The sequence below is a fragment of the Lithobates pipiens genome, unplaced genomic scaffold, assembly GCF_037356315.1.
Source record: "Lithobates pipiens isolate NorthernLeopardFrog02 unplaced genomic scaffold, aLitPip1_a1.2 Scaffold_25, whole genome shotgun sequence".
In the NCBI taxonomy this organism is placed as follows: Eukaryota; Metazoa; Chordata; class Amphibia; order Anura; family Ranidae; genus Lithobates; species Lithobates pipiens.
Window position 1 is genome coordinate 240,002,342 of NW_027507787.1, and position 27,420 is coordinate 240,029,761.

Here is a 27,420-nt window from a genome sequence, read left to right on the forward strand (position 1 = left end):
ACCATGACTGAACCCAACCAACATTGTATTATATTGGAAGCACTGGGTGCCATGACTAACATTTCCTGATATGGGATCCAAATCCAAATGTCAAGAATGTTTAAGATCTCAGTAGAGACTCCGAGCCTTGAAAATGTCTGTGTACTTTAATATGTTTATTTGTTTGAAGGAAGAAGACATAAACTCAGATGACGAGCTGTCAGAAGATGGTCAAACCAGACAAAAAGCGGAGAGACGCAGAGCCAAGAAGAAGGTGAGTGGAAGGGAAGTATGTCGGAGGAACATTGCCCATTCTAGGAGAGTGGACTGAATATTTCTAACTAGGGTTATGGTGCCTCCTGGCAAGTGTTGTATGCTCATCTGAGGTGCAGGGTCTAGATCGCAGTTGGTCTTCAACAGAGCAGGGAATGATGGTCTTGGAGACCCCAATGGTCTCTGGTTTTCTGTCTTGCAAACTGGCACCAGGTCAGAGCCCTTTGTATAATTACACTAAGCAGAGGCTGGAACTTGAAGGCTACAATACGGAGGCTGTTTACAAGGCTTTGGGGCAGGAAAGTAGTTTGATCTGGGGAAAGGTGTTGGCAGGCAGCAACCAAGAGAGTAGTCAGGTCCAAGCAGGGCTCTTGGTGAGTGGCAAGCAAGAGAGTAGACTAGTCCAGGCGGGGGTATTGGCAGGATGCAAGTAAGAGAATATTACGGTCCAGGCAGATGTCACAAATGCTCTTCTGGAAGAATGGTCAAACATTCCCATAGACACCCTCCTAAACCTTGTGGGCAGCCTTCCCAGAAGAGTTGAAGCTGTTATAGCTGCAAAGGGCGGGGCCAACCCAATATTGATCCCTACGGACGAAGACTGGAATGCCATTAAAGTTCATGTGCGTGTAAAGGCAGGTGTCCCAATACTTTCGACAATATAGTGTATGTGTCACCAGCTCGCCAAACCTTAAGCGTTACACCATGGGAGTGTCTTTGTTAACCTCTCCTTAGGGAAAGCACAATGGTCCTTCCTAGATTTTGAGTACATGTGGTGGTTTTACAGAAAACAACCAAATAGGAATACCCCTGGACATCACCACAGGTCTGACACCACCCCCTATATGAGGGGAAAGCGCTTTTTGACCGAAATCTTGTATAACATGATATTGATAGATATTTTATAACATGATATTGATAGATATTTTATAACATGATATTGATAGATATTTTATAACATGATATTGATAAATATTGTATAACGTGGTCTATCCAGTGTAAGTAAATTTTAAACTCAGCTGCGCTAGAAGTTAAAACCTATGACCCGGGATGTACTACTAAAGACACTTGGACAATTCCAGGGCATTTCGATTTGGTTCTGGCTTTGAGTTTTCAGGTGCCATGTGGCGGTACCACATTCATATATTGGAGGAAGTCTTATGAAGTGGCAGCGACCACCATTCTATAATGTACTCTGTGTTCATATCAATAAAAATGGTTATGTATAAAAGGGGTTTATGTTCTGCACTTATGATATGCATATGATATGAACAGTTATTGGAGGAAGTGAATAATTCAACTCTAATTCTACCCGCAGAGACAGCGAGAGCGGAAAAGGCTCGAGAAGAAGAAAGACCTTGAAAAGAATGAACAGGTATGGAGATGGTGATCTTCTTCTACTAATCTGCCTTGTTTAGAGATTTCCATCTCACTGCTCCGTATGGAGCTCAATGAGCCGTGTACATCAGTCCCTGGACAACTGAGCTTTCACTCTAGCACACGTTTTCTTACCCAGGGTTCCTCCAAAGGTTAGTAGGGGTTTTTTAAACTTTGAACACTGACCACCAATGTATGGGTACATTCTGTATGCACTTCGCACACACCCTACGTGCACCCTGCGCACGGTCTGTATGCACCCTGCGAGCACCCCATACACAGTCTGTATGTACCCTGTGAGCACCCCATACACAGTCTGTATGTACCCTGTGAGCACCCCATACACAGTCTGTATGCGCCCTACACACAGTCTGTATGCGCCCTACGCACAGTCTGTATGCACCCTACGCACAGTCTGTATGCACCCTATGCACAGTCTGTATGCGCCCTACATGTAGTCTGCATGCACCCTACACACAGTCTGCATGCACCCTACACACAGTCTGCATGCGCCCTACGCGTAGTCTGTATGCGCCCTACACACAGTCTGTATGCGCCCTACACACAGTCTGTATGCGTCCTACACACAGTCTGTATGCGTCCTACACACAGTCTGTATGCGCCCTACACACAGTCTGTATGCACCCTACACACAGTCTGTATGCACCCTACACACAGTCTGTATGCACCCTACACACAGTCTGTATGAACCCTACGCGTAGTCTGTATGCACCCTACGCGTACTCTGTATGCGCCCTACACACAGTCTGTATGCACCCTACGCACAGTCTGTATGCGCCCTACACGTAGTCTGCATGCACCCTACACACAGTCTGCATGCACCCTACACACAGTCTGCATGCACCCTACACACAGTCTGCATGCACCCTACACACAGTCTGCATGCACCCTACACACAGTCTGCATGCACCCTACGCGTAGTCTGTATGCACCCTACGCGTAGTCTGTATGTTCCCTACACACAGTCTGTATGCACCCTACACACAGTCTGTATGCACCCTACACACAGTCTGTATGAACCCTACACACAGTCTTTATGAACCCTACGCGTAGTCTGTATGCACCCTACGCGTAATCTGTATGCGCCCTACACACAGTCTGTATGCACCCTACGCACAGTCTGTATGCACCCTACACACAGTCTGTATGAACCCTACGCGTAGTCTGTATGCACCCTACGCGTAATCTGTATGCGCCCTACACACAGTCTGTATGCACCCTACACACAGTCTGTATGCACCCTACACACAGTCTGTATGAACCCTACGCGTAGTCTGTATGCGCCCTACACACAGTCTGTATGCACCCTACGCACAGTCTGTATGCGCCCTACACGTAGTCTGTATGCGCCCTACGCGTAGTCTGCATGCGCCCTACGCGTAGTCTGCATGCGCCCTACGCGTAGTCTGCATGCGCCCTACGCGGAGTCTGCATGCGCCCTACGCGTAGTCTGCATGCGCCCTACGCGTAGTCTGCATGCGCCCTACGCGTAGTCTGCATGCGCCCTACGCGTAGTCTGCATGCGCCCTACGCGTAGTCTGCATGCGCCCTACGCGTAGTCTGCATGCGCCCTACGCGTAGTCTGCATGCGCCCTACGCGTAGTCTGCATGCTCCCTACGCGTAGTCTGCATGCGCCCTACGCGCAGTCTGTATGCGCCCTACGCAGAGTCTGTATGCGCCCTACGTGCAGTCTGTATGCACCCTACACTCAGTCTGTATGCGCCCTACGCAGAGTCTGTATGCACCCTACGCGCAGTCTGTATGCGCCCTGCGTAGACCCCAGATTTTTCTTTGTACTTTTTTCTGTAAATCCTCTATTTAGGGAAGCTCTAGCAGTGTGAAATGCGTCTGATTTTGTTAAATAGCAATTCCTTACTGTTCCTAGATAATATTAGATCTCATTTTAGGAACCATGCATGCAGAAATCCAGAATATTCCTCAGGGTTCACACACTTATTTTATAAAGATGATTTCACTGGCGGTTTTGCCCCTGAGAGTACCAATGTTTATTATCACAATAAAGGTAACATTTATCATGTGCTCAGTGAAATGTGTGGTTGTGACCGTACAGATGGTACAAAAACATTTTAATTCTGTAATTTATGTGGTAATATCGGGATCTCTAGAGATCGTCTGATGAGCCAACTTTACTAATTTTGTTCTTTTCTTCTTTTTTAAATTTTTTATGAAATTCTCTAAAAACAAAACAAAAACAAATTTCTTCCTCGGTTTAGGCCAATACGTATTCTTCTACATATTTTTGATAAAAAAAATCACAATAAGCGTATATTGATTGGTTTGCGCAAAAGTTATAGCGTCTACAAAATAGGGGATAGACTTGTGGCATTTTTAATATTATTTTACTGTTAATGGCGGTGATCAGCGATTTGACATTGACATTAGTTGACATTTATAAAGCGATCAGAGCTATAAAAATGCACTGATTACTGTGTAAATGACATTGGCAGGGAAGGGGTTAACACTAAGGGGCGATCAAGGGGTTAAATGTGTTCCCTAGGGAGGTGTTTCTAAATTGGGGGGGGGGGGATTGGACTGACTGGAGGAGGAGAGAGATCGCTGTTCCTAATCACTAGAAACAGCAAATCCCTCTCTACTCCCTTGACAGATCAGGGATCTGTTTGTTTACATTGACAGATCCCCGTTCTGGCTCATTATGGAACGATCGCGGGTGGCCGGCGTACATTGCGGCCGCCAGTCACGCTCATTGGCTCAGAGGCCGCGTGCGCACGCCTATTGTATCTATGGAAGATCACAATACTTTACAGGCAATGGAAAAAGGACCTGGGAATAGGGGTTGGGGTATGCCTAAAAAAAAAAATACAAAAATTTCAGGAGGTAGATCGTTTTAAGGAGGTTACCTCGACCGACCGGAGTCAAAAGGAGAGTCAGCCATGTTGTGCACTGCTACGTGAGCTGTGTCAAGACAAGGTATACATTTCGTTCGATATAGCCAGCCGCCACGTCACCCACCCTTAAACCCAGGTAGGTGAAGTCGTCCAACCAACGTAGAGGTGTATGTGCGTCTATGCGGGGCAATGATGGGTGAATTGGGAACAGGACCGATTTGTTCCAGTTTATACAGATACTAGAGTATCCACCAAATCGTTCAAAAATGGCCAATGCCGAATGTAGGGAGGAGGAGCCATCAGCCAGATAAAGGAGTGAGTCATCGGCATACAGGGATATCTTCTCCTCCACTGTACCTACTCGTATGCCCCTAACCGCTGGGTCAGCTCTGAGGAGAATAGCCAAGGCAAACCATGCCGGGGAGAGTTGTCACCCCTGACGTGTCCCCCCTCCCCAGGGTGAAGACCTCTGACAGGTTCCCATTGGTAGGGATACGAGCTTGAGGGAGGGCATACAACATCCGCAGCCAGGACATGAATCAGGGGCCTAAACCTGCATCTGGATAGGACCGCCCACGAGTAGCCCCACTTGACCAAATCCAAAGCCTTCTCGGCATCGGGCAAGGCCACCACGCCCCAGGTTGTTGGGATCAGCTATGGCAATATAAGTATGGAGTCTGCGGATATTGATGTCAGTGCCTCGGCCTGGAATGAAGCCCACCTGGTCAGGGTGTATTAAGGCCGTGATGACTGTGTTTAAATGGTTCTGGATCTTGGATAGTATTTTAGTGTCTACATTAAGGACAGTGTATAAAAGGGGAAAGCACTGCTCTATACTAAACAAATACTGAAAACTTCAAAACTGCTGCCAACACTTCAAACAAACAAAGTTCAATAGATATAGGGTAACAAATAGTGTGGCGCTGGATATATATAGCAAAACCATACATAAAAGAATTATATGATTGCGAAAAAACAGAATGTGAAAATACAAAAAATGTAACATGAAAACTGTAGGTACTAGAAAATATTAATAACTAAATAGTGAGTCCCAGTGAACAAGTCCACATATATTAAGTGGTGCACAAATGGTGTGGTAAATATTCCTCACGGGGAAATCAGGGAATCCACAGGTCAGGTGAAACCAAGAGTATCAACTTGTCTGAAGTGATTTAAAAAAATAGATAAAATACTCTTGCCAGAGAAGATGGACTCATCTGTCTTACGATGGTTGAGTCAACAGCGCTTGGGGTCCAAACATGGAACCAAATGATGGATTGAGGGTAGTCCAAATGGATGCTGGGGAGGCTTCCGATGTTAGAAGACCATGGTGAGCGTCTCTCGAAACGTCTGATGCCCCTGTTGAAGACATACTTTGTCGAAACGCGTCGGGCTTGCATCTGGCACCCCATATTGCTTTTTATTCTAAACATTTCTTCTTTGTGATCACATGTCATAATTTTGTTTATTTTTATGACTTTTTAAATAAAACCTAATGGTTACCCTCTGATCTGCACCATTTGGAGCTTTCTTTTTCCTTTATATATTTTTTGTGGATCTCCTTCCACATTTGGGGTTGGCACCCCAAATGTGGCATATTCGATCCTGACATTTTGAGAGACGTTTTCGAGAGACGCTCACCGTGGTCTTATAACATCGGAAGCCTCCCCAGCATCCATTCGGACTACCCTCAATCCATCATTTGGTTCCATGTTTGGACCCCAAGCGCTGTTGACTCAACCATCGTAAAACAGATGAGTCCATCTTCTCTGGTAAGAGTATTTTACCTATTTTTTGAAATCACTTCAGACAAGTTGATACTCTTGGTTTCACCTGACCTGTGGATTCCCTGATTTCCCCGTGAGGAATATTTACCACACCATTTGTGCACCACTTAATATATGTGGACTTGTTCACTGGGACTCACTATTTAGTTATTAATATTTTCTAGTACCTACAGTTTTCATGTTGCATTTTTTGTATTTTCACATTCTGTTTTTCACAATCATATAATTCTTTTATGTATGGTTTTGCTATATATATCCAGCGCCACACTATTTGTTACCCTATACATTAAGGACAGAAATGGGGCGATAAGAAGTGCAGAGAGTAGGGTCCTTACCTGGTTTGGGAATGAGCGCTATCACTGTGTCATGCATGGTGTCAGAAAGTGTTTCCACTTCTAGGGATTTAGCCAGTAAAGATTGGCGCTTAGGGGCCAAGTCTTCTGCGTACATCTTATAGAAGATCGGCATGCCATCTGGGCCAGGGGTCTTGCCCGTCTGCATCGTTTTTAGTGCCGTCTAAATCTCCTCAACCTTAATAGGTGCATCTAGTTTATCCGCATAGGCCGAGGTGAGAACCGAGATCTCTATATTATCTAAATAATCTGTCAGGTCGTGGTGTTCATAGTCTGCACGGGAGCTATAAAGCTTTTGGTAGTGAAGCATTGGTTAATCTCCGCCGGAGTGAAGAGGAGAGTACCGTCAGGGGCAAGGATCTGATCTATGGTCACGAAGCTTGACTGCTCCCTGAAAAGCCAGACCAGCAGGCGCCTAGTCTTTTCCCCTTGCTCAAATATTCGTTGGGTCTGATGGAGTAACTTCTTTTGCGTCAAGGTCTTTCTCAAAAGGAGAATCTCTCCGGACAGGGATTGTAGGCGGTCGTAACAGAGGGGGGTCTTGGGATCTGACATATAGAGGCTCCTGTCTAGCCTGTCTGTCCTCTAGGCCAGTAAGTTCTGCTCTACGCTCCCCTTCGAACCTCAGCTATGATGATCTGGTACTGTCCCCTGGAGAATGCATCCCATACGGAGGATGCAGAGGCCGAGCCAGCGTTGACCCTCCAGTACATCTCCATCTTGCCCCTAAATTTCGACTCCACCTCCGCATCCGAGACCCAAAACCTGGAGAGCTTCCACAGTCTGTCCGAGGGGACAACAGACAGGTCCAGGATCAGAAAGAGCAGAGCATGATCCAAAATACCCCGGGGCAAAATTACAATATCACAAACTCTGGGCAGGACCAAGCCCCCAGCATAGGCCAGGTCTATGCGGGAGAAAGTTCTGTGCGAGGCGGAGTGACAAGTAAAAGCACGAGTTTGGGGGTGTTTCCACAGCCAAATATCACTCAGACCATATGTGTCAGCCCAAGTCGCCAAGCCTTGGCGGGTGGTGCCGGTAGCCATGAGTCTGTCCAACCCAGACTTCGGGACCATATTAAAATCTCCCAGTAGGACCACATTTTCAGTAGAGAACTCTGCTATTTTCGCTGTGATCAGATTCAGCACGTGGAAGGAGGCTGGGGGTGGTAGGTAGAGACCCACTATTACCCCTGGTAGACAGTTGATTAGTGCATGGATTATGACATATCTGCCCTCTGGATCCAGAGCCAAGTCAAGGAGTTTAAAAGGGAGTGTCTTGAGGACCAGTACACTTATTCCCCTTGCAAAGTTTAGAGTATGTAGAATGGTAGTGGTGTCACACCCAAGGATTCTTTAAGCTAAAGGTCTTACTGCCAGTCAGATGTGTCTCCTGGAGCACACAGATATGAGGGCCATACGTTTTTAATAAATTGAAACGCCAGGGATTGCTTAATGGTAGAGTTCATGACTCGTGTGTTCCAGGAGAGGATCTTAAGAGAAGACATTTATATTGCAGTGAAAGCAATGGAGAATGGAAAGGGGACTCAAGCCTCCGTAGGCTGGAGGGGACTCAAGCCTCCATAGGCTGGACATCCAGATCCGGAAAGTGCAGGAGAGAAATCCAGAAAAGCGTGCAGTATCAGGCGGAGCAACATCAGTATGTACTGTCAGATATATTAAAACGCTCAACTTGGAGCCAGCAACAATGGCCCAACACATCCAACCACCCTCCACCCACCCTCCGCCCCCCAGCACAGGAGGGGGGTTTGTATCCCCAATACAATACCAGCTCACCGGCTGGGCATGGAGGCAAATGTGCAAGAGGCGCTCAACCTCTCACTTCAAAGATAGTCAAAAGTACATAACATAATCCGGCAAGGATTGGTGGTGTAGATCACCCGGATCCCTGGGGGCACAAACTTAAATGAACTTTCGGTTGTTACAAAAACATTGACCATGAGACTCGCTCTGCGACCTGCAGCTGCAATCACCCAGGTCCCCGGGATCATTGCAGGTGACGGCTCGATGGTGCAAAGTCCCACTGGCTATAAGAGCATCCAACCTACAGAGCTCCAGGGTGGGGGGCTCACCCCACAAACCCACAGATCTTTACATCCCCTGCCAGGAAAAGTCTTCATCTTTTAGGAGGGGGATAGCAGCGTTGACCAGGGACCCTGCAAGCCCCAGAGGATGAGGGAGTAGTGGAGATACTCCAATGTAAGGCAGGGATTAGTCACTGTGTAGTACGCAGTGTTCCCAGGCAGAGTCTGCAGGATGCCAGTCCAGGTTCAACAGCCAGGGGGGGGGGGGGTTTGTGGCCAGGGAATTAAGCAGCAAGTGGGATTCCCAGGTCTCCAGGGGCCCGCTCCCGGAGAGGGCTGCAGCAGGGTCACTGGAGAGAACAACAGGGATGAAAAACAAGTGGTTATCGTGGCCATAGAAGTAACCTGATAAGCTCAGGAACGACAGCAACACACAGAGTAGATCATCATTTCTGGATCATGTCAGCCCATGCGGCAGCTTCCCTAGGTGAAGTAATGAACTGTACACATTTGCCATCCTGAACCCGTAATTTGTCAGGGAAGAGCACGATGTACTTGATCCCCTTCTGCCTCAGCATGGCGCACACATGGTCAAATGATTTGCGTTGGCGCTGTGTCTCCACTGAATAGTCCGGGAAGATGAGGAGCTTAGTGTTCTTAAATTTGAATTCCCCTTGCACTCGTGCAGCACAGCGCGCCGTGTCTCAGGTCCCGGTAGTGCAGTAGTTTGAATATGAAAGTGTGTGGTGGGGGCCCCTTGGGGGCCTCTAGTGGTTGGCATTCGGTGGGCACGTTCGATAGAGAAGTGCAGGGAGAATTTAGCTCTGGGCAGTAGAGTTGAGAGCAACTGTTCTATGAAAGTCACGGGATCGGACCCCTCAGGGAGGCCCAGGACCCCCAAATTTGTGCGGCGGTTCCGATTTTCAGCATCCTCTGCTCTGGTCTCTTGGTATTTGACCTTGAGTTTCAGGGTCTGTAAGTCCGCATGGTGGTCCCTCTGTACATCTTCCATCTCTGAGACCCATCTCTCCACCTCCGTCACCCGGTCCCAAAATTTTCCCCATGTCCCTACGGATAAGGGCCTTTCCGGTTTGCATGTGGTCGATTTTTGCAGTTGTGCACTGGCAGGTCGTGATGGCCAGCATCAGGGCGTCAAAGGCTGCAGAGCTGCCCTGGATGGTCCCGTCAGGTGCGGAAGTCAGTCTGGGTCTCCATGTCGTGCGCCGAGCTGGTAGTAGGCCCCCCCGGCAAAGGCAAGGTACTCACTGTGGTCGGTGAATTCTTCTTCTGGCTGACACGTTTTCCCTCGGGCATCGCCCAGCACACCCGCAGAGAGTCCGGAGAAGGGTGAGCTGTAAATAGTCAGTCTGCACCATGATAGAGACAGGATCATAGGCCGCAGTCGGGAGCTCGTCTAAAACACGTCTGCTCCCAGCGCCATCTTGAACATGCCCCCCCCCCCCTCCCCATAAGGACTTATTCTTGTTGGTAGTTAGACTCTCTTTAATATTTGCAAAACAAAATGAAGGTTTCCTATTTAGAATAATAAGCTGTCGGGTTAGTAAAACAGCGATATCCGAACCGATTCAATCGTACAGTTTGCAGTGTACATAGATTTGAAAAACAATGGGATAAAGGAATATTCCTGAACTTTGTTTTATCTCACGGTTACTGTAAAATTGCATGGATGCATCAATGCAGTGCATGTTATCTCAGCTTGCAGAGCTTGGATTCATTGAATGAGTTCACCAAAAAATGTAAATATTGCAGAATATACATCCCCCATGCTACATAACTAAGCTCCGTTTTATGCTGAATAAACTGTATTATTAATGTACCTTAAATAGAAAACTATGTTGAGAAGAGATGTTTTTTGAAGAGGGACATCTCGGTAACGGCAGCAGCTGCTGCCACAACCGAGATATCCATCTCTTCAGGCGGCGGCCGGCTGTACGATAACGGTGGTCTCCGCGGCGGATTTGCCGTGAGATCACCGCTATCGGCGGCGGGAGAGGTGCCACCCCCCCCTCCCGCCGCCCTCCCGCACCTTCCGCGGCTTACCGGAGCCGTCGGTAGCGGCGGAGGCGATCGGGTCCTCTTCCTAGCTGGGCATAGAGACAAGTGAGGCTAAGATGGCCCCCCCACTCGTCTCTATACCATAGGAGGACGGAAGCGATGTCAAAACGTCACTTCCGCCCATACCTCTTAAAGGTATATTTTTTTTAAATGTCATTTTTTTTTTTTTTTTTTTTTTTTTTTTTTGCATTTTAGCCCAAATATGAGATCTGAGGACTTTTTGACCCCAGATCTCATATTTAAGAGGACCTGTCATGCTTTTTTCTATTACAAGGGATGTTTACATTCCTTGTAATAGGAATAAAAGTGATCCATTTTTTATTTTTTTTTTAAAAACAATGTAAAAATAAATAAAATCAATTAAAATAAATAAGAAAAAAAAAAAGGTTTTTAAAAACACCCCGTCACGATGAGCTTGCGCACAGAAGCAAGCGCATACGTGAGTAGCGCCCGCATATGAAAACGGTGGTCAAACCACACATGTGAGGTATCGCCGCGATCGGTAGAGCGAGAGCAATAATTCTAGCCCTAGACCTCCTCTGTAACGCAAAAAATTCAACCTGTAGAATTTTTTTAATGTCGCTTATGGAGATTTTTGAGGCTAAAAGTTTGACGCCATTCCACGAGCGGGGCGCAATTTTGAAGCGTGACATGTTGGGTAACAATTTACTCGGCGTACCATTATCTTTCACAATATAAAAAAAAAATTGGGCTAATTTTACTGTTGTCTTATTTTTTTATTCAAAAAAGTGAATTTTTTCCAAAAAAAGTGCGCTTGTAAGACCGCTGCGCAAATACGGTGTGAAAAAAAAGTATTTCAATGACCGCCATTTTATTCTCTAGGGTGTTAGAAAAAAAATAATATAAAATGTTTGGGGGTTCTAAGTAATTTTCTAGCAAAAAAAAAACAGTTTTAAACATGTAAACACCAAGTCTGAAAAAGAGGCCTGGTCCTTAAGTGGTTAAATAAAAAAAAAAAAAAAAAATCTGATTTAAATCATAAAAATCAGATTTTTCATTGATCATTGATTTTTATCCACCCTGAGGTTCCCGCATCTCACCTGAATCGCTGGCGGTTCACACTGCCCTCTACGAACCGCTGTGGGTGTCAATACAAAGTTAATGACACCCCCAGATCGGTTCACAGATCGCAGTTTGAGCGGTGAATTCGGACAGGAACCAGATCGCATGGGTGTTCACATGTGCAGACAAAGAAAAAAAAAAAGGGTCCTGCGCCATTTTGGTCCAAATGCGATGCGAATTAGCAGAATTAATAAAAAAAAAAAAAAAAAATTATATTATATATATATATATATATATATATATATATATATATATATATATATATATATAATTAAATTAATTCTGCCAATTCGCATCGCATTTGGACCAAAATAGCACAGGACCCTTTTATATATAATATATATATATATATATATATATATATATAAGGGTCCTGCGCTGTTTTGGTCCAAATGCGATGCAAATTGGCAGAATTAATTTTATATATATATATATATATATATATATTAGAAATGTAACTCAATTTCGCACTCTCTAGCTTTAGTACATAAACCCCTTTAGTGTCAGAATGTCCGCCGCAATATCGCAGTCCAGCTGATCGCCTCCATTACTAGTATATATTTAAAAAAAAAAATTATAATAAAAATTCTAGTATATATCCCATAGTTTTGTAGTCGCTTTTGCGCAAACCAATCACTATACACTTATTGGGATTTTTTTTAAACAAAAATATGTAGCGGAATATATATTGGCCTAAATTTATGAAGAAATTCTATTTATTTTTTTTTAAATATATATATATATTTTTTTTTTATTGGATATGTTTTATAGATTGTAAGCTCTAACGAGCAGGGCCCTCTGATTCCCTCCTGTATTGATTTTGTATTGTAAGTGTACTGTCTGCCCCCATGTTGTAAAGCGCTGCGCAAACTGTTGGCTCTATATAAATCCTGTATTATAATAATAATAATAATAATATAATAAAAATAGCAGAAAGCAAAAAATATATATATTTTTTTTCAAAATTGTTGGGTCTTTTTTTTTTTTTTGGTTTATAGCGCAAAAAATAAACACAGAGGTGATCAAATACCACCAAAAGAAAGCTCTATTTGTGGGGGAAAAAATAAATTGTATACGGCAAATTGAATTTAGGTATAGCATCGCATGATCGCGCAATTGTCAGTTTAAGGTAATGCAGTGCCGTATCGCAAAAAAATGGCCTGGTCAGGGGTAAATCTTCCGGATGGTCAAGTGGCTATGCACAGTGTGATGAATAGACTCAGTGTTACTGGTTATAATGGGGCTTTTGTTGGTTGGTGACCCGCGGATGATTGTGATTGGAGGAATGTGTGACTCGTACATTTAGTCTCATCTCATAGTGAAGTGAAATGAAGGAGTTTTATCCTGAGAGGCGAGCGCCGGCTTGCCCTGAGTGCCGCCTTCACCCACATGTCAGAACATTCACCCTCTTTTTTGTCCTCTCTTGGCAGGAACCGGAGTGGGACGTCAACAGCGCGTTCGTTGCCAACGCCGCCAGTCATATCAGACCAAAGAGCAGGAATAAACTCGACACGAAGCACAACGCCAACAAGGAGAACGAAGGGAAGATGCAAGAGGTAATTCCTATAGATGAAGACAACCCAACTCCACTATGAAATGAATAACGTCTTCCAATCACACAGCCAACACCGCTCTTGGGGTGATTACAATGTGTCATTTTCCTTTTTTGTTTCCTGTGATTAAATGCATGCAGGGACATCAAACAACTCCAGGACCGCCCCCGTAGGAGATTTACTGCTACAGGGCAGCTCCGCCCCCCACGCACGATCACATATATATTATTATTATTATTCAGGATTTATATAGCGCCAACAGTTTGCGCAGCGCTTTACAATATGAGGGCAGACAGTACATACAGTGATGTGAAAAAGTATTTGCCCCCTGCCTGATTTTTTATTTTTTTTTGCATATTTCTCACACTTAATTTATTCAGATCATCAAACAAATTTTAATATTAAAAGATAGCCCGAGTAAATCCAAGATGCAGCTTTTAAATTATTCCTTTGTTTATTAAGGAGGGGAAAAAAAGCTGTTCAAACCTGCCTGGCCCTATGTGAAAAAGTAATTGCCCCCCTCCCATGCTGAAATCGTGAATGAACTGTGATTAACCACAATTTTTTTAAATTTTTTTGGAAAGCGGAGTTGAATTTCACTTGCAACACCCAGGCCTGATTACTGCCAGACCTGTTACATATAGTTACATAGTAGGTGAGGTTGAAAAAAGACACGAGTCCATCAAGTCCATCAGTGACTGACTCACTGGTTCAGGGATGTGTTGGAGAAGGTGGATCCTCACATTCAGTTTGTCTAAGCCCTTGTACACACGGTCAGAGAATCCGTCGGAATGTGTCCTATCGGACCGTGTCGTCGGATAATCCGACTGTGTGTGGTATGCATCGGACTGATTCCGTCGGAATATCCGTCTGACCCAATTTTCCAACTTGTTGGAAATATTTCCCGACCAACTGGTTTGATCGGACATACTCCGATCATGTGTAGAGAATTTTGATCGGACAAAGTGCCACGCATGCTCAGATCAGATTCCTACATCAAAGCTATTGGCTACTAGCCTGAACGTAGTCCCATCGTAACTAAATTACATCATCACGTTCTGAATGATCAGATTTTTCGACAACTTAGTCCGACCGTGTGTATGCAACAGTTTCGGACAAGATCCGACGGATTTGGTTGTCGAAATCTCCGACCGTGTGTACAAGGGCTTAGGGTACAATGGCTACCTGACATCAAGAAGGAAGCACTTATGGCAGTCGGACCCTGGTGGATGATAATGGGATTGTGGTAAAACAAGAGAGGGACTATTCCCTTAAAGGCGCTTGCTTCAGATTTGTCTGGTGAGTTTAACCCCCTAAGGGGGTACGAGCTACACGTGGTGGAATCCTGGTGGATGGAGTATTTACAGCACTTATGACGGAACACCATTATCACCTTACAACGCTGATCAAACCACCATTGTCACCCTTTCTGCACATTTTAACGATTTTATCTATATGCTGCTATTTTGGACTTCTTTTTTAGCGCTGTTTTAGTACTAATATTTACAGGATTTGGACTGTTTTTTTGTGTACTACATGTTTTATGTATATCTCTGTATGTTGTGTTATTATATGTCAGTATTACATTGTATATCCCTGTATGTTGCGGTCGTTCAGGTGCTTATCTAATAGTTTTTTTAAACTATCAATGCTCCCCGCTGAGACCACCGCCTGTGGAAGGGAATTCCACATCCTTGCCGCTCTTACAGTAAAGAACCCTCTACGTAGTTTAAGGTTAAACCTCCTTTTCTTCTAATTTTAATGAGTGACCACGTGTCTTGTTAAACTCCCTTTTTGCGAAAAAGTTTTATCCCTATTGTGGGGTCACCAGTCCAGTGTTTATATATTGTGGGGTCACCAGTCCGGTATTTATATATTGTGGGGTCACCAGTCCGGTATTTATATATTGTGGGGTCACCAGTCCGGTATTTATATATTGTGGGGTTCACCAGTCCGGTATTTATATATTGTGGGGTTTACCAGTCCGGTATTTATATATTGTGGGGTTCACCAGTCCGGTATTTATATATTGTGGGGTCATCAGTCCAGTATTTATATATTGTGGGGTCACCAGTCCGGTATTTATATATTGTGGGGTCACCAGTCCGGTATTTATATATTGTGGGGACCAGTCTGGTATTTATATATTGTGGGGTTCACCAGTCCGGTATTTATATATTGTGGGGTTCACCAGTCCGGTATTTATATATTGTGGGGTCATCAGTCCGGTATTTATATATTGTGGGGTCACCAGTCCGGTATTTGTATATCGTGGGGTCACCAGTCTGGTATTTATATATTGTGGGGTCACCAGTATGGTATTTATATATTGTGGGGTCATCAGTCCAGTATTTATATATTGTGGGGTCATCAGTCCAGTATTTATATATTGTGGGGTCATCAGTCCAGTATTTATATATTGTGGGGTCACCAGTCTGGTATTTATATATTGTGGGGTCACCAGTCCGGTATTTATATATTGTGGGGTCACCAGACCGGTATTTATATAATGAAATCATATCCCCTTTCAGGCGTCTCTTCTCCAGAGAGAATAAGTTCAGAGCTCACAACCTTTCCTCATAACTAATATCCTCCAGACCCTTTATTAGCTTTGTTGCCCTTCTTTGTAGTCGCTCCATTTCCAGTACATCCTTCCTGAGGACTGGTGCCCAGAACTGGACAGTATACTCCAGGTGCGGCCGGACCAGAGTCTTGTAGAGCGTAGAGATGGACCTGTCATTTGCCGCCTCAGCGGGGATCAACAGAGCGATCCCTGCTGAGCAAGCGGAGTCCATCCAATGGATCCGCATGTGTGAACGGGGCCTTAGGCTTTGGAACTCCAGTGAACAACAGGAAGAGCCATTATCCACAAATGGAGATAACTTGGAACGGTGGAGAACCTTACCAGGGGTGGTCGGCCTACAGAAATGACTCCAAGAGCATGACGACTCCTCATCCAGGAGGTCATAAAAGAACCCAGAACAACAGCTAAAGAACTGCAGGCCTCACTTACCTCAGGTAAGGTCAGTGTTCACGTTTTAACAATAAGAAAGAGACTGGCCAAAAATGGCATCCATGGGAGAGTTCCAAAGCCACTGCTGACCAAAAAGAACACAAAGGCTCATCTCACATTTACAAAAAACAAAAATTGATTATCCCCAAGACTTTTAGGCAAATATTCTGTGGATTGAGGAGACAAAAATGTAACTTTTTGGAAGGTGTGCGTCCCGTTTATATCTGGCATAAAACGAATACAGCATTTCATAACAAGAACATCATCCCAACAGTCAGACATGGTGGTGGTAGTGCGATGGTCTGGGGCTGCTTTGCAGCTTCAGGACCTGGACGACTTGCCGTAATTGATGGAACCCTGAATTCTGAGCTCTACCAGAAAATCCTAAAGGAGAATGTCCGGCCATCAGTATAGAGCATGTACCTTGTTCATGCTTTCCATATCTTGCTCTGTGTCAGCAGAAGCTGCAGGCTTCCTCCGGATAAGCAGTCCCAGGCCTTCGGTAAGACGTTGGAGGGAGGATTTTTTTTTTTTTTTCTAAAAACACCCTCCACCTGGGCAGAAGCTCTTCCCACTCCCCCGGACTAGGCAGGGGGAGCCCAGAACGACCGACGCATGCCACTCCGCTCTTCCAGCGCCTCAGCATGGTGGATCTCCATCTCCTCTCCTCCTCTCAACCCCCCCCCCCCCCTCTCCACATACAAGTAAATCCAGTTGGATCGGAGGCCCGCTCACGCATGGGAACGGTCTTTTTTTTAAAGGGGGGGGGGGCGCGGTAGGAAGGCGGAGTGGGCGTGGCTTAGCGAGACATTGGTGTGCGTCAATGTCCACAGCGTGGAACTGCATAATAAAAAGCTCCATTTGCAGACTGCAGGCTGACGGAGGGACACAAGAGCCAATGGGGGCACGTAAGTGGTGGCACAGGCATTCCCTAGGCACATTTACTGAGCGTAAGGATGAGCAGCAGCAGTTGCTGGACTATTTCCTCAAGCAGTGGGTGCATTATCTTCTGGCAGTACCTCTGCGTTCCACTGTGGTCAGAAGGGGAGGTTGAAACACCCCAAAAAAGGGCCCAAAAGTGTCTCCCTCAGGCTCTAAGGACCCTAGTCTCATCTCTACAATGTCATCCTTCCTTGAGAGATCTGGGGTGGCTGGTTAGGGTGAGCCATCTGGGCGGGTCGTCAAGTGTTGCAACTGTTTCCAACATTGCAGCCCCTGTCTATATTACTGAGGAGGTTTTTTCCTCAGCTTTAGTGGGATTGGAAGAAAGGTTAGCAGCTTTAATTGCATCTTCCCAGAGTGGGAGAAAACGCGACAGGTTCCTTTCTACTACCCAGGACCCTCAAACAGAGGAACTGGGGGGCAGGAGAAGATGAATTCCCTTCAGGGGGCCGTGAAGAGGCTGATGACTCCTCTTCTGAGGGGTCTATTGTGGAAGGACCTCCTTCAGCTTCACAATCTGAAAGATTGCTGGTGCAATCTCTTACTGAAATGGTCCGCTCCATATTTATGTTACCCTTAACTGAGTCGGTTGGGAAGCCCACTTCTTGTTTGGGTTCGCTAAAGCCTCCTCAAGCTTTGCATGCCTTTCCTGTCCGTTCATTGCTGGGGCAGCTTATGTATTCTGAGTGGGATCACCCAGATAAGCATTTTTTTCCTCCTAAAAAATTCTCAGTACTTACCGTATATACTCGAGTATAAGCCGAGATTTTCAGCCTCTTTTTTGAGGCTGAAAGTGCCCCCCTCGGCTTATACTCGAGTCATCGCCGTCTGCCTGCCCGATCAGCGTGTCGAGCAGACAGACGGCGGCCATTCTACTATTCAAAAGCCGCGCCTCCCTGTCTGTGATAGGCGGAACACTCAATTTCCCAGCAGTCAGTGTTCCGCCTATCACGGACATCCGCTCATTCTCATACTACGGACGAGGATGAGAGGATGTCCGTGATAGGCGGAACACTGACTGCTGGGAAATTGAGTGTTCCGCCTATCACAGACAGGGAGGCGCGGCTTTTGAACAGAGGAATGGCCGCCGTCTGTCAGACGAGGAGAGCATGGCACACAGAGGCTGCAGATCGGCACAGGTAGGCAAGGACGGACGGGACACAGGGACGGACGGGACACAGGGACGGACGGGACACAGGGACGGACACAGGGATGGACGGGACACAGGGATGGACACAGGGACGGACGGGACACAGGGACGGACACAGGGATGGACGGGACACAGGGATGGACACAGGGATGGACGGGACACAGGGATGGACACAGGGACGGACGGGACACAGGGACGGACACAGGGACGGACGGGACACAGGGATGGACACAGGGATGGACGGGACACAGGGATGGACACAGGGACGGACGGGACACAGGGATGGACACAGGGACGGACGGGACACAGGGATGGACACAGGGACGGACGGGACACAGGGATGGACACAGGGACGGACGGGACACAGGGATGGACACAGGGATGGACGGGACACAGGGATGGACACAGGGATGTCTCACCCTCGGCTTATACACGAGTCAATAAGTTTCCCAGTTTTTTTGTGGTAAATTGGGGGCCTCGGCTTATATTCGGGTCGGCCTATACTCAAGTATATACGGTAATCCCATGGAGGAAAAATTCACTAAAAAGTGGAAGATACCAGCAATTGACGCTGCTATATCCTCTGTGAATAAAAGTTTGATTTGTCCGGTAGACAATGCTCAAATGCTTAGGGATCCAACTGATAAGACATTGGAATTTCTGTTAAACGCATTTTCTTTGGCAGGTTCAGTGACTCAACCTGCGGTGGCAGCAATTGGTGTGTGTCCATCCTTGAAAGACCAGTTATCCTTGATCAGCAGGCCCAGGATTTAGCTGAGCTACCAGGGGCTTTGTTTTGCAATTGAAGCTATGAGAGATTCTATTCTTCAGTCCTCACGCCTTACGCTTGGGCTGGTGCATATGCGTAGAATCTTATGGTTGAAAAATTGGTCAGCCGAAGCTCCATGCAAAAAACTCCTGGCTGGTTTTCCTTTCTGTGGTGAATGGCTGTTTGGGGATGATTTGGATAAATACATCCAAAAAATTTCCAGTGGAAAATGTACACTTTTGCCAGTTAAGAAAAGAATAAACGTATTTCATTTAAACAAGCTCCTTCTTCAGTGCCAGGGGCATCAGCCTCCAGGCATCCACGATGACCTCCGCCGTCAGGTTCAAGAGGTAAACCTCAGGGTCAACCCCAGGGACAAAAGAAGTCCTGGAGAAGGAAACCTACAAAACAAAATACTAAAGCCTCTTTATGAAGGGGCGCCCCTGCTCACTCGAGTGAGGGGAAGACTTCTCCAGTTCTCAAGGGTCTGGCAGGAAGAGTTTCGAGACAGATGGGTGATTTCCTCAATATCTCTAAGCCCTTGTACACACGGTCAGAGAATCCGTCGGAATGTGTCCTATCGGACCGTGTTGTCGGATAATCTTACTGTATGTGGTATGCATCGGACTCATTCCGTCGGAATATCCGTCGGACCCAATTTTCCAACTTGTTGGAAATATTTTCCGACCAACTGGTTCGATCGGACATACTCCGATCATGTGTAGAGAATTTTGATCGGACAAAGTGCCACGCATGCTCAGATCAAATTCCTACACCAAAGCTATTGGCTACTAGCCTGAACGTAGTCCCGTCGTAACGAAATTACGTCATCACGTTCTGAATGATCGGATTTTTCGACAACTTAGTCCGACCGTGTGTATGCAACAGTTTCGGACAAGATCCGATGGACAAGATCCGACGGACAAGATCCGACGGACAAAATCCGACGGATTTGGTTGTCGAAATCTCCGACCGTGTGTACAGGGGCTAAGGTACAAACTAGAGTTCCCGTCTCCTCGTTTTCTCAGATCAAACGTTCCCAAGGATCCAGAGAAAAAGAAGTTTCTCTTTCAAGCATTGGACTGTCTTTTGTCTCGAAAAGTGATCATGGTGGTCCCCATGGAAGAGCAAGGGTTGGGGTTTTATTCAAACCTTTTCACAGTGCCAAAACCAAATGGAGATGTCAGACCCATTCTAGATCTCGAGGATCTAAACCGGTTCCTGAATATCTGCTCTTTTCACATGGAGTCAATCCGATCAGCTGTCTCCATCCTACAAGGGGAAGAACTTCTGGCGTCAATCGACATCAAGGATGCATACCTCCATGTGCCTATTTTCCCTGCTCACCAGAAATATCTACGTTTTGAGGTAGAAAATCTTCATTTTCAGTTTTTAGCTCTGCCTTTCGGTCTAGCTACTGCACCTCGGGTGTTTAAAAAAGTCCTGGCCCCTCCTCTGGCCAGATTAAGGGCCCAAGGTATAACGATTATAGCTTACCTAGACAATCTGCTCTTGATAGACTAGTCGGTAGCCCGCTGAGACCAAAGTATGGTCACCACAGTCGTCTACCTGGAATACCTAGGTTGGATTCTAAACCTAGAGAAATCTTCCTTAAAACCATCAAGGAGATTAGAATACTTGGGTCTGATCATAGATACATTTCCCAGATTCTATCAGGTGGATGTGAAAAGGCATGAGGATGTCGTCTTTGGGCGCAGTGTGCTGCAGGCAGCAGTATAGGTCCTCGGGTCTGATGGTGCCTTACTTTTGTTTGGGTCTCCCTCTCCTCAGATAGCATTGCTATGGGACATCCCACATAGTAACTACTATGGCTCTGTGTCCCGTGATGATAAAGAAAATAGGATTTTTATAACAGCTTATCTGTAAAATCCTTTTCTTTGAGTTCATTAGGGGACACAGAGGTCCCTCCCCTCTTTTGATACACGTATATTGCTTTGCTACAAAAACTGAGGTACTCCCAGTAATGGGAGGGGTTATATAGGTAGTGAACTTCCTGCCTTAGGGCGTGCCAGTGTCCATCCCCTGAAGGTGGCCTATAACCCACATAGTAACTACTGTGGCTCTGTGTCCCGTGATGTACTCCAAGAAAAGGCTTTTATAGGTAATCTGTTATAAAAATCCTATTTTTTCCTCTCATCTCTTTTCTCATCTCTTCTCATCTCTTCTCTTTTTTTCTTCTTTTCTCATCTGTTCTTTCTTCTCATCTCTTCTCATCTCATCTCCTCTCTTCTCTCTTTTCTTCTCGCCTCTCCTCTCCTCTCTCTCTTCTCTTTTCTGTTCTTGTCTCTTCCCCTCTATTCTCCTCTCTTTTCTTCTCTATTTGAATCTATTCTCATCTCTTCGCTTTTCTGTTCTCTTCTCTCATCTCCTCTCTTTTCTCATTTCTCCTGTCTTCTCATCTCTTCTCTCTTCTCTTCTCTTTTCGCCCCTCTTCTCCTCTTTTTTTTTTTTTTTCCTCTCATCCTTTCCCATCTCTCTTCTCCTCTTTTCTCTTTTCGCTTATTTCTTCCTTTCTTCTCTTTTTCTCAGCTCTTCTCTCCTCTCTCCCTCAACTTCAGGACTGAACTCTTCTTGGATTACTTGATATCTTTAGGACGGCGTATTTTTTTTGATGCCTATAGATATCGCAGGAAACTGTTTTGCAGATGTTTCGATGTGACCATCTACACTACTCCATGTTGTGTATTGTGCCATTGTCGCCTCTGTTGTGAATATCTAACACACCTCATATCGAACGATATATATATATATATATATATATATAAAATACATTTTGCCGCTATAAATAAAATATATATATATATATATATATATATATATATATATACATACAGTGACTACAAGTAGTATTCAACCCCCTGCAGATTTAGCAGGTTTGATAAGATGCAAATAAGTTAGAGCCTTCAAACAAGAGCAGGATTTATTAACAGATGCATAAATCTTACAAACCAAAAAGTTATGTTGCTCAGTTAAATTTTAATAAATTTTAAACATAAAAGTGTGGGTCAATTATTATTCAACCCCTAGGTTTAATATTTTGTGGAATAACCCTTGTTTGCAATTACAGCTAATAATCGTCTTTTATAAGACCTGATCAGGCCGGCACAGGTCTCTGGAGTTATCTTGGCCCACTCCTCCATGCAGATCTTCTCCAAGTTATCTAGGTTCTTTGGGTGTCTCATGTGGACTTTAATCTTGAGCTCCTTCCACAAGTTTTCAATTGGGTTAAGGTCAGGAGACTGACTAGGCCACTGCAACACCTTGATTTTTTCCCTCTTGAACCAGGCCTTGGTTTTCTTGGCTGTGTGCTTTGGGTCGTTGTCTTGTTGGAAGATGAAATGACGACCCATCTTAAGGTCCTTGATGGAGGAGCGGAGGTTCTTGGCCAAAATCTCCAGGTAGGCCGTGCTATCCATCTTCCCATGGATGCGGACCAGATGGCCAGGCCCCTTGGCTGATAAGCAGCCCCACAGCATGATGCTGCCACCACCATGCTTGACTGTAGGGATGGTATTCTTTGGGTCGTATGCAGTGCCATCCAGTCTCCAAACGTCACATGTGTGGTTGGCACCAAAGATCTCGACCTTGGTCTCATCAGACCAGAGAACCTTGAACCAGTCTGTCTCAGAGTCCTCCAAGTGATCATGAGCAAACTGTAGACGAGCCTTGACATGACGCTTTGAAAGTAAAGGTACCTTAGGGGCTCGTCTGGAACGGAGACCATTGCGGTGGAGTACGTTACTTATGGTATTGACTGAAACCAATGTCCCCACTGCCATGAGATCTTCCCGGAGCTCCTTCCTTGTTGTCCTTGGGTTAGCCTTGACTCTTCGGACAAGCCTGGCCTCGGCACGGGAGGAAACTTTCAAAGGCTGTCCAGCCCGTGGAAGGCTAACAGCAGTTCCATAAGCCTTCCACTTCCGGATGATGCTCCCAACAGTGGAGACAGGTAGGCCCAACTCCTTGGAAAGGGTTTTGTACCCCTTGCCAGCCTTGTGACCCTCCACGATCTTGTCTCTGATGGCCTTGGAATGCTCCTTTGTCTTTCCCATGTTGACCATGTATGAGTGCTGTTCACAAGTTTGGGGAGGGTCTTAAATAGTCAGAAAAGGCTGGAAAAACAGATAATTAATCCAAACATGTGAAGCTCATTGTTCTTTGTGCCTGAACTACTTCTTAATACTTTAGGGGAACCAAACAGAATTCTGTTGAATTGAGGGGTTGAATAATAATTGACCCTCTGAATAAACTTTTCACTATTTAAAAAAAAATTAAACAAAGAAATAACATTCTTTTTTGCTGCAGTGCATTTCACACTTCCAGGCTGATCTACAGTCCAAATGTCACAATGCCAAGTTAATTCCGAATGTGTAAACCTGCTAAATCTGCAGGGGGTTGAATACTACTTGTAGGCACTGTGTATATATATATTTTAGGTTGAAAATGAAATAAACATACTTGCCTTCCCCTCGGCTTCCGCCTGCAGTGCCCAGGGGAGAGTTATGTCACACTCTGCCCATCCCTGGGAAATCCCAATTCTACAGGTTGGTTTATTGCAGCATTGAAGTGGGGATTACCCAATAATCATAATCCTCATAGGATAGGTAGATGCATAGAAGAGAAGAAAAGAGAAAAAGAAGAGGGGGGGTGAAGGGTGGGTTTTATGGGGGAGAAGTATGGGGTCGCCCCCTGGTGGTGCACACAAGAACCTCTTGTAGATCCAAAATCATGGAGAAGCTACTCAGAGGGGTCTGTTCTGTGCAAATAAAGTGTGGGATCCAAATTTTTCCAATATCTCAAAATATTTTCTGATTGGCACGTTTATGGATGAATATTTTGCATTTGGTTTGACACTTAAACACTTAAAATCAGATAACATGACAACTTATTATAAATATAACACGTCTGATATATTTCCCTATAATACGGTCATCGCCTCTTTTTTTTTTTTTTTTTTTTTTTTTACTTTTAGGGCGATTGCACAGATTCCTCAATCCAAAGAAGCCGAAACCTTGCCGGTAAGTACATCAAACAATAGCAGCACCCCCCCCCCCCATCAGGAGAGCAGCCGATCAACGGCTCTTCCCGTTTACATTGTGATCAGCCGTGATTGGACATGGCTGATCACGTGGTAAAGAGCCTCCATCAGGCGTGACTTGTGTGGCGTGACTTGTGTGGGCGTGACTTGTGTATGCGGCCGCTTCTGTGCACGAGCGCGCGGGGACACTTTACATTTTATTTTTATTTTTTATTTTGCTTTTGACTTTTTTTATTTTTATACTTTTTCTCGTTAAATTCTTTTTTTTTTATTTATTTTTTTATCACTTTTATTCCTATTCCAAGGACTGTAAACATCATAGGAATAGCGCGTCACAGGTCTTCTTTATGGAGAGATGTGGGCACTATGAGACTCTCTCCTCCAGGCTGGAAAAGACCAAGATAAAAAAAATAAAAATAAAATAAACTGCCTCCGCCTTTCCTGCCGCGTCCCCAGCATTGTTTAAATCCGCCGACCCGGACGTGACGTCATAACGTCGCACCTGGGCCTCCGAGGGTCAAAGAGCTGACTGGGGACCACCTGGTCACCAGAAATCTCTATGCACAACTTCCGTCAGCGACCGATTCTGGCTCGCCGATCGCACGGGCAAGACCGGAGAAACATGGAGGGGGGAGGGGGGGTGGGGTGGGCAACACTGTACTGCCACTATGATTGTTCTTAAGGTGCAGGGAATCACTGGCCGAAAAAGATGATATCTGGACGATGTCTGTAGCTGCACCCATCATTTAGATATCGCCACTGAAAATCCATGACGTTACACATGACGTACTGCCGGCGCAAAGTGGTTTAATATTTGTAAAGTTATAGGTGACCATCCATACCGTGTCCTGCTGGGCCTTGTTAGCATGTAGATCTAATTGTGCGACATTTATTGTTATTGGACTATGCATTCGTTTTTACATCTCAACATTTCTGTCCTCACAATCTTCCACACAATTGGTTTAATAACAGATGTCAGATCGCCCTCTAAATGCTATTCATATATTCCCAACTGAGCCACTTCTAGATGTCTGGAAGATGATGAGATCTTGTACCGCAGTGGACTTCAAACTGTGGCCCAGGGGCTGGATGTGGCCCTTGGTTTGCCTGTACCTGGTCCTTGGGGCAATATTCTTCCCACTGAGATCATTAATAGGGCACTATTCCACAAATTGACACCATTGATGAGGCGCTATTTTTTCCCACTGACACATCAATGGGGCACCATTCCTCCCACTGACACCATGGATGGGGCACTATTCCACCAACTGACACCATTGATGGGTCACTATTCCACCAACTGACACCATGGATGGGGCACTATTCCACCAACTGACACCATTGATGGGTCACTATTCCACCAACTGACACCATTGATGGGTCACTATTCCACCAACTGACACCATTGATGGGTTACTATTCCACCAACTGACACCATTGATGGGTCACTATTCCACCAACTGACACCATTGATGGGTCACTATTCCACCAACTGACACCATTGATGGGTCACTATTTCACCAACTGACACCATTGATGGGTCACTATTCCACCAACTGACACCATTGATGGGTCACTATTCCACCAACTGACACCATTGATGGGTCACTATTCCACCAACTGACACCATTGATGGGTCACTATTCCACCAACTGACACCATTGATGGGTCACTATTCCACCAACTGACACCATTGATGGGTCACTATTCCACCAACTGACACCATTGATGGGTCACTATTCCACCAACTGACACCATTGATGGGTCACTATTCCACCAACTGACACCATTGATGGGTCACTATTCCACCAACTGACACCATTGATGGGTCACTATTCCACCAACTGACACCATTGATGGGTCACTATTCCACCAACTGACACCATCGATGGGACACTATTTCACCAACTGACACCATTGATGGGCTACTATTCCACCAACTGACACCATTGATGGGCTACTATTCCACCAACTGACACCATCGATGGGGCACTATTCCACCAACTGACACCATCGATGGGGCACTATTCCACCAACTGACACCATCGATGGGGCACTATTCCACCAACTGACACCATCGATGGGGCACTATTCCACCAACTGACACCATCGATGGGGCACTATTCCACCAACTGACACCATCGATGGGGCACTATTCCACCAACTGACTCCATTTTTGAAGCTCGATTTTTTTTCTCACTAACACATCAATGGGACACCATTCCTCCCACTGACACCATTGATGGGGCACTATTCCACCAACTGACACCATCGATGGGGCACTATTCCACCAACTGACACCATCGATGGGGCACTATTCCACAAACTGACACCATTGATGGGGCACTATTCCACCAACTGACACCATTGATGGGGCACTATTCCACCAACTGACTCCATCGATGGGGCACTATTCCACCAACTAACACCATGGATGGGACACTATTCCACCAACTGACTCCATTGTTGAAGTTTGATTTTTTTTTTCTCACTAACACATCAATGGGGCACCATTCCTCCCACTGACACCAATTGTGGGGCACTATTCCACCAACTGACACCATTGATGGGGCACTATTCCACCAACTGACACCATCGATGGGGCACTATTCCACCAACTGACGCCATCGATGGGGCACTATTCCACCAACTGACACCATCGATGGGGCACTATTCCACCAACTGACACCATCGATGGGGCACTATTCCACCAACTGACACCATTGATGGGGCACTATTCCACCAACTGACTCCATTTTTGAAGCTCGATTTTTTTTCTCACTAACACATCAATGGGACACCATTCCTCCCACTGACACCATTGATGGGGCACTATTCCACCAACTGACACCATCGATGGGGCACTATTCCACCAACTGACACCATCGATGGGGCACTATTCCACCAACTGACTCCATTTTTGAAGCTCGATTTTTTTTCTCACTAACACATCAATGGGACACCATTCCTCCCACTGACACCATTGATGGGGCACTATTCCACCAACTGACACCATCGATGGGGCACTATTCCACCAACTGACACCATCGATGGGGCACTATTCCACCAACTG

General features: G+C 45.6%; 1 protein-coding gene across 2 annotated transcripts in view; it reads left to right on the forward strand.

The window, feature by feature from the left end:
* The window catches only part of TTC31 (tetratricopeptide repeat domain 31), a 229,677-nt gene that overhangs the window by 81,398 nt on the left and 120,859 nt on the right, over positions 1 to 27,420 (forward strand). For both annotated transcript variants that reach the window (XM_077455711.1, XM_077455710.1), the window contains exons 4-7: positions 170 to 253; positions 1,571 to 1,627; positions 13,292 to 13,417; positions 24,282 to 24,327. In XM_077455711.1, coding sequence (XP_077311837.1) covers positions 170 to 253; positions 1,571 to 1,627; positions 13,292 to 13,417; positions 24,282 to 24,327 — 313 coding nt within the window. The remainder of the gene's footprint in view (positions 1 to 169; positions 254 to 1,570; positions 1,628 to 13,291; positions 13,418 to 24,281; positions 24,328 to 27,420) is intronic.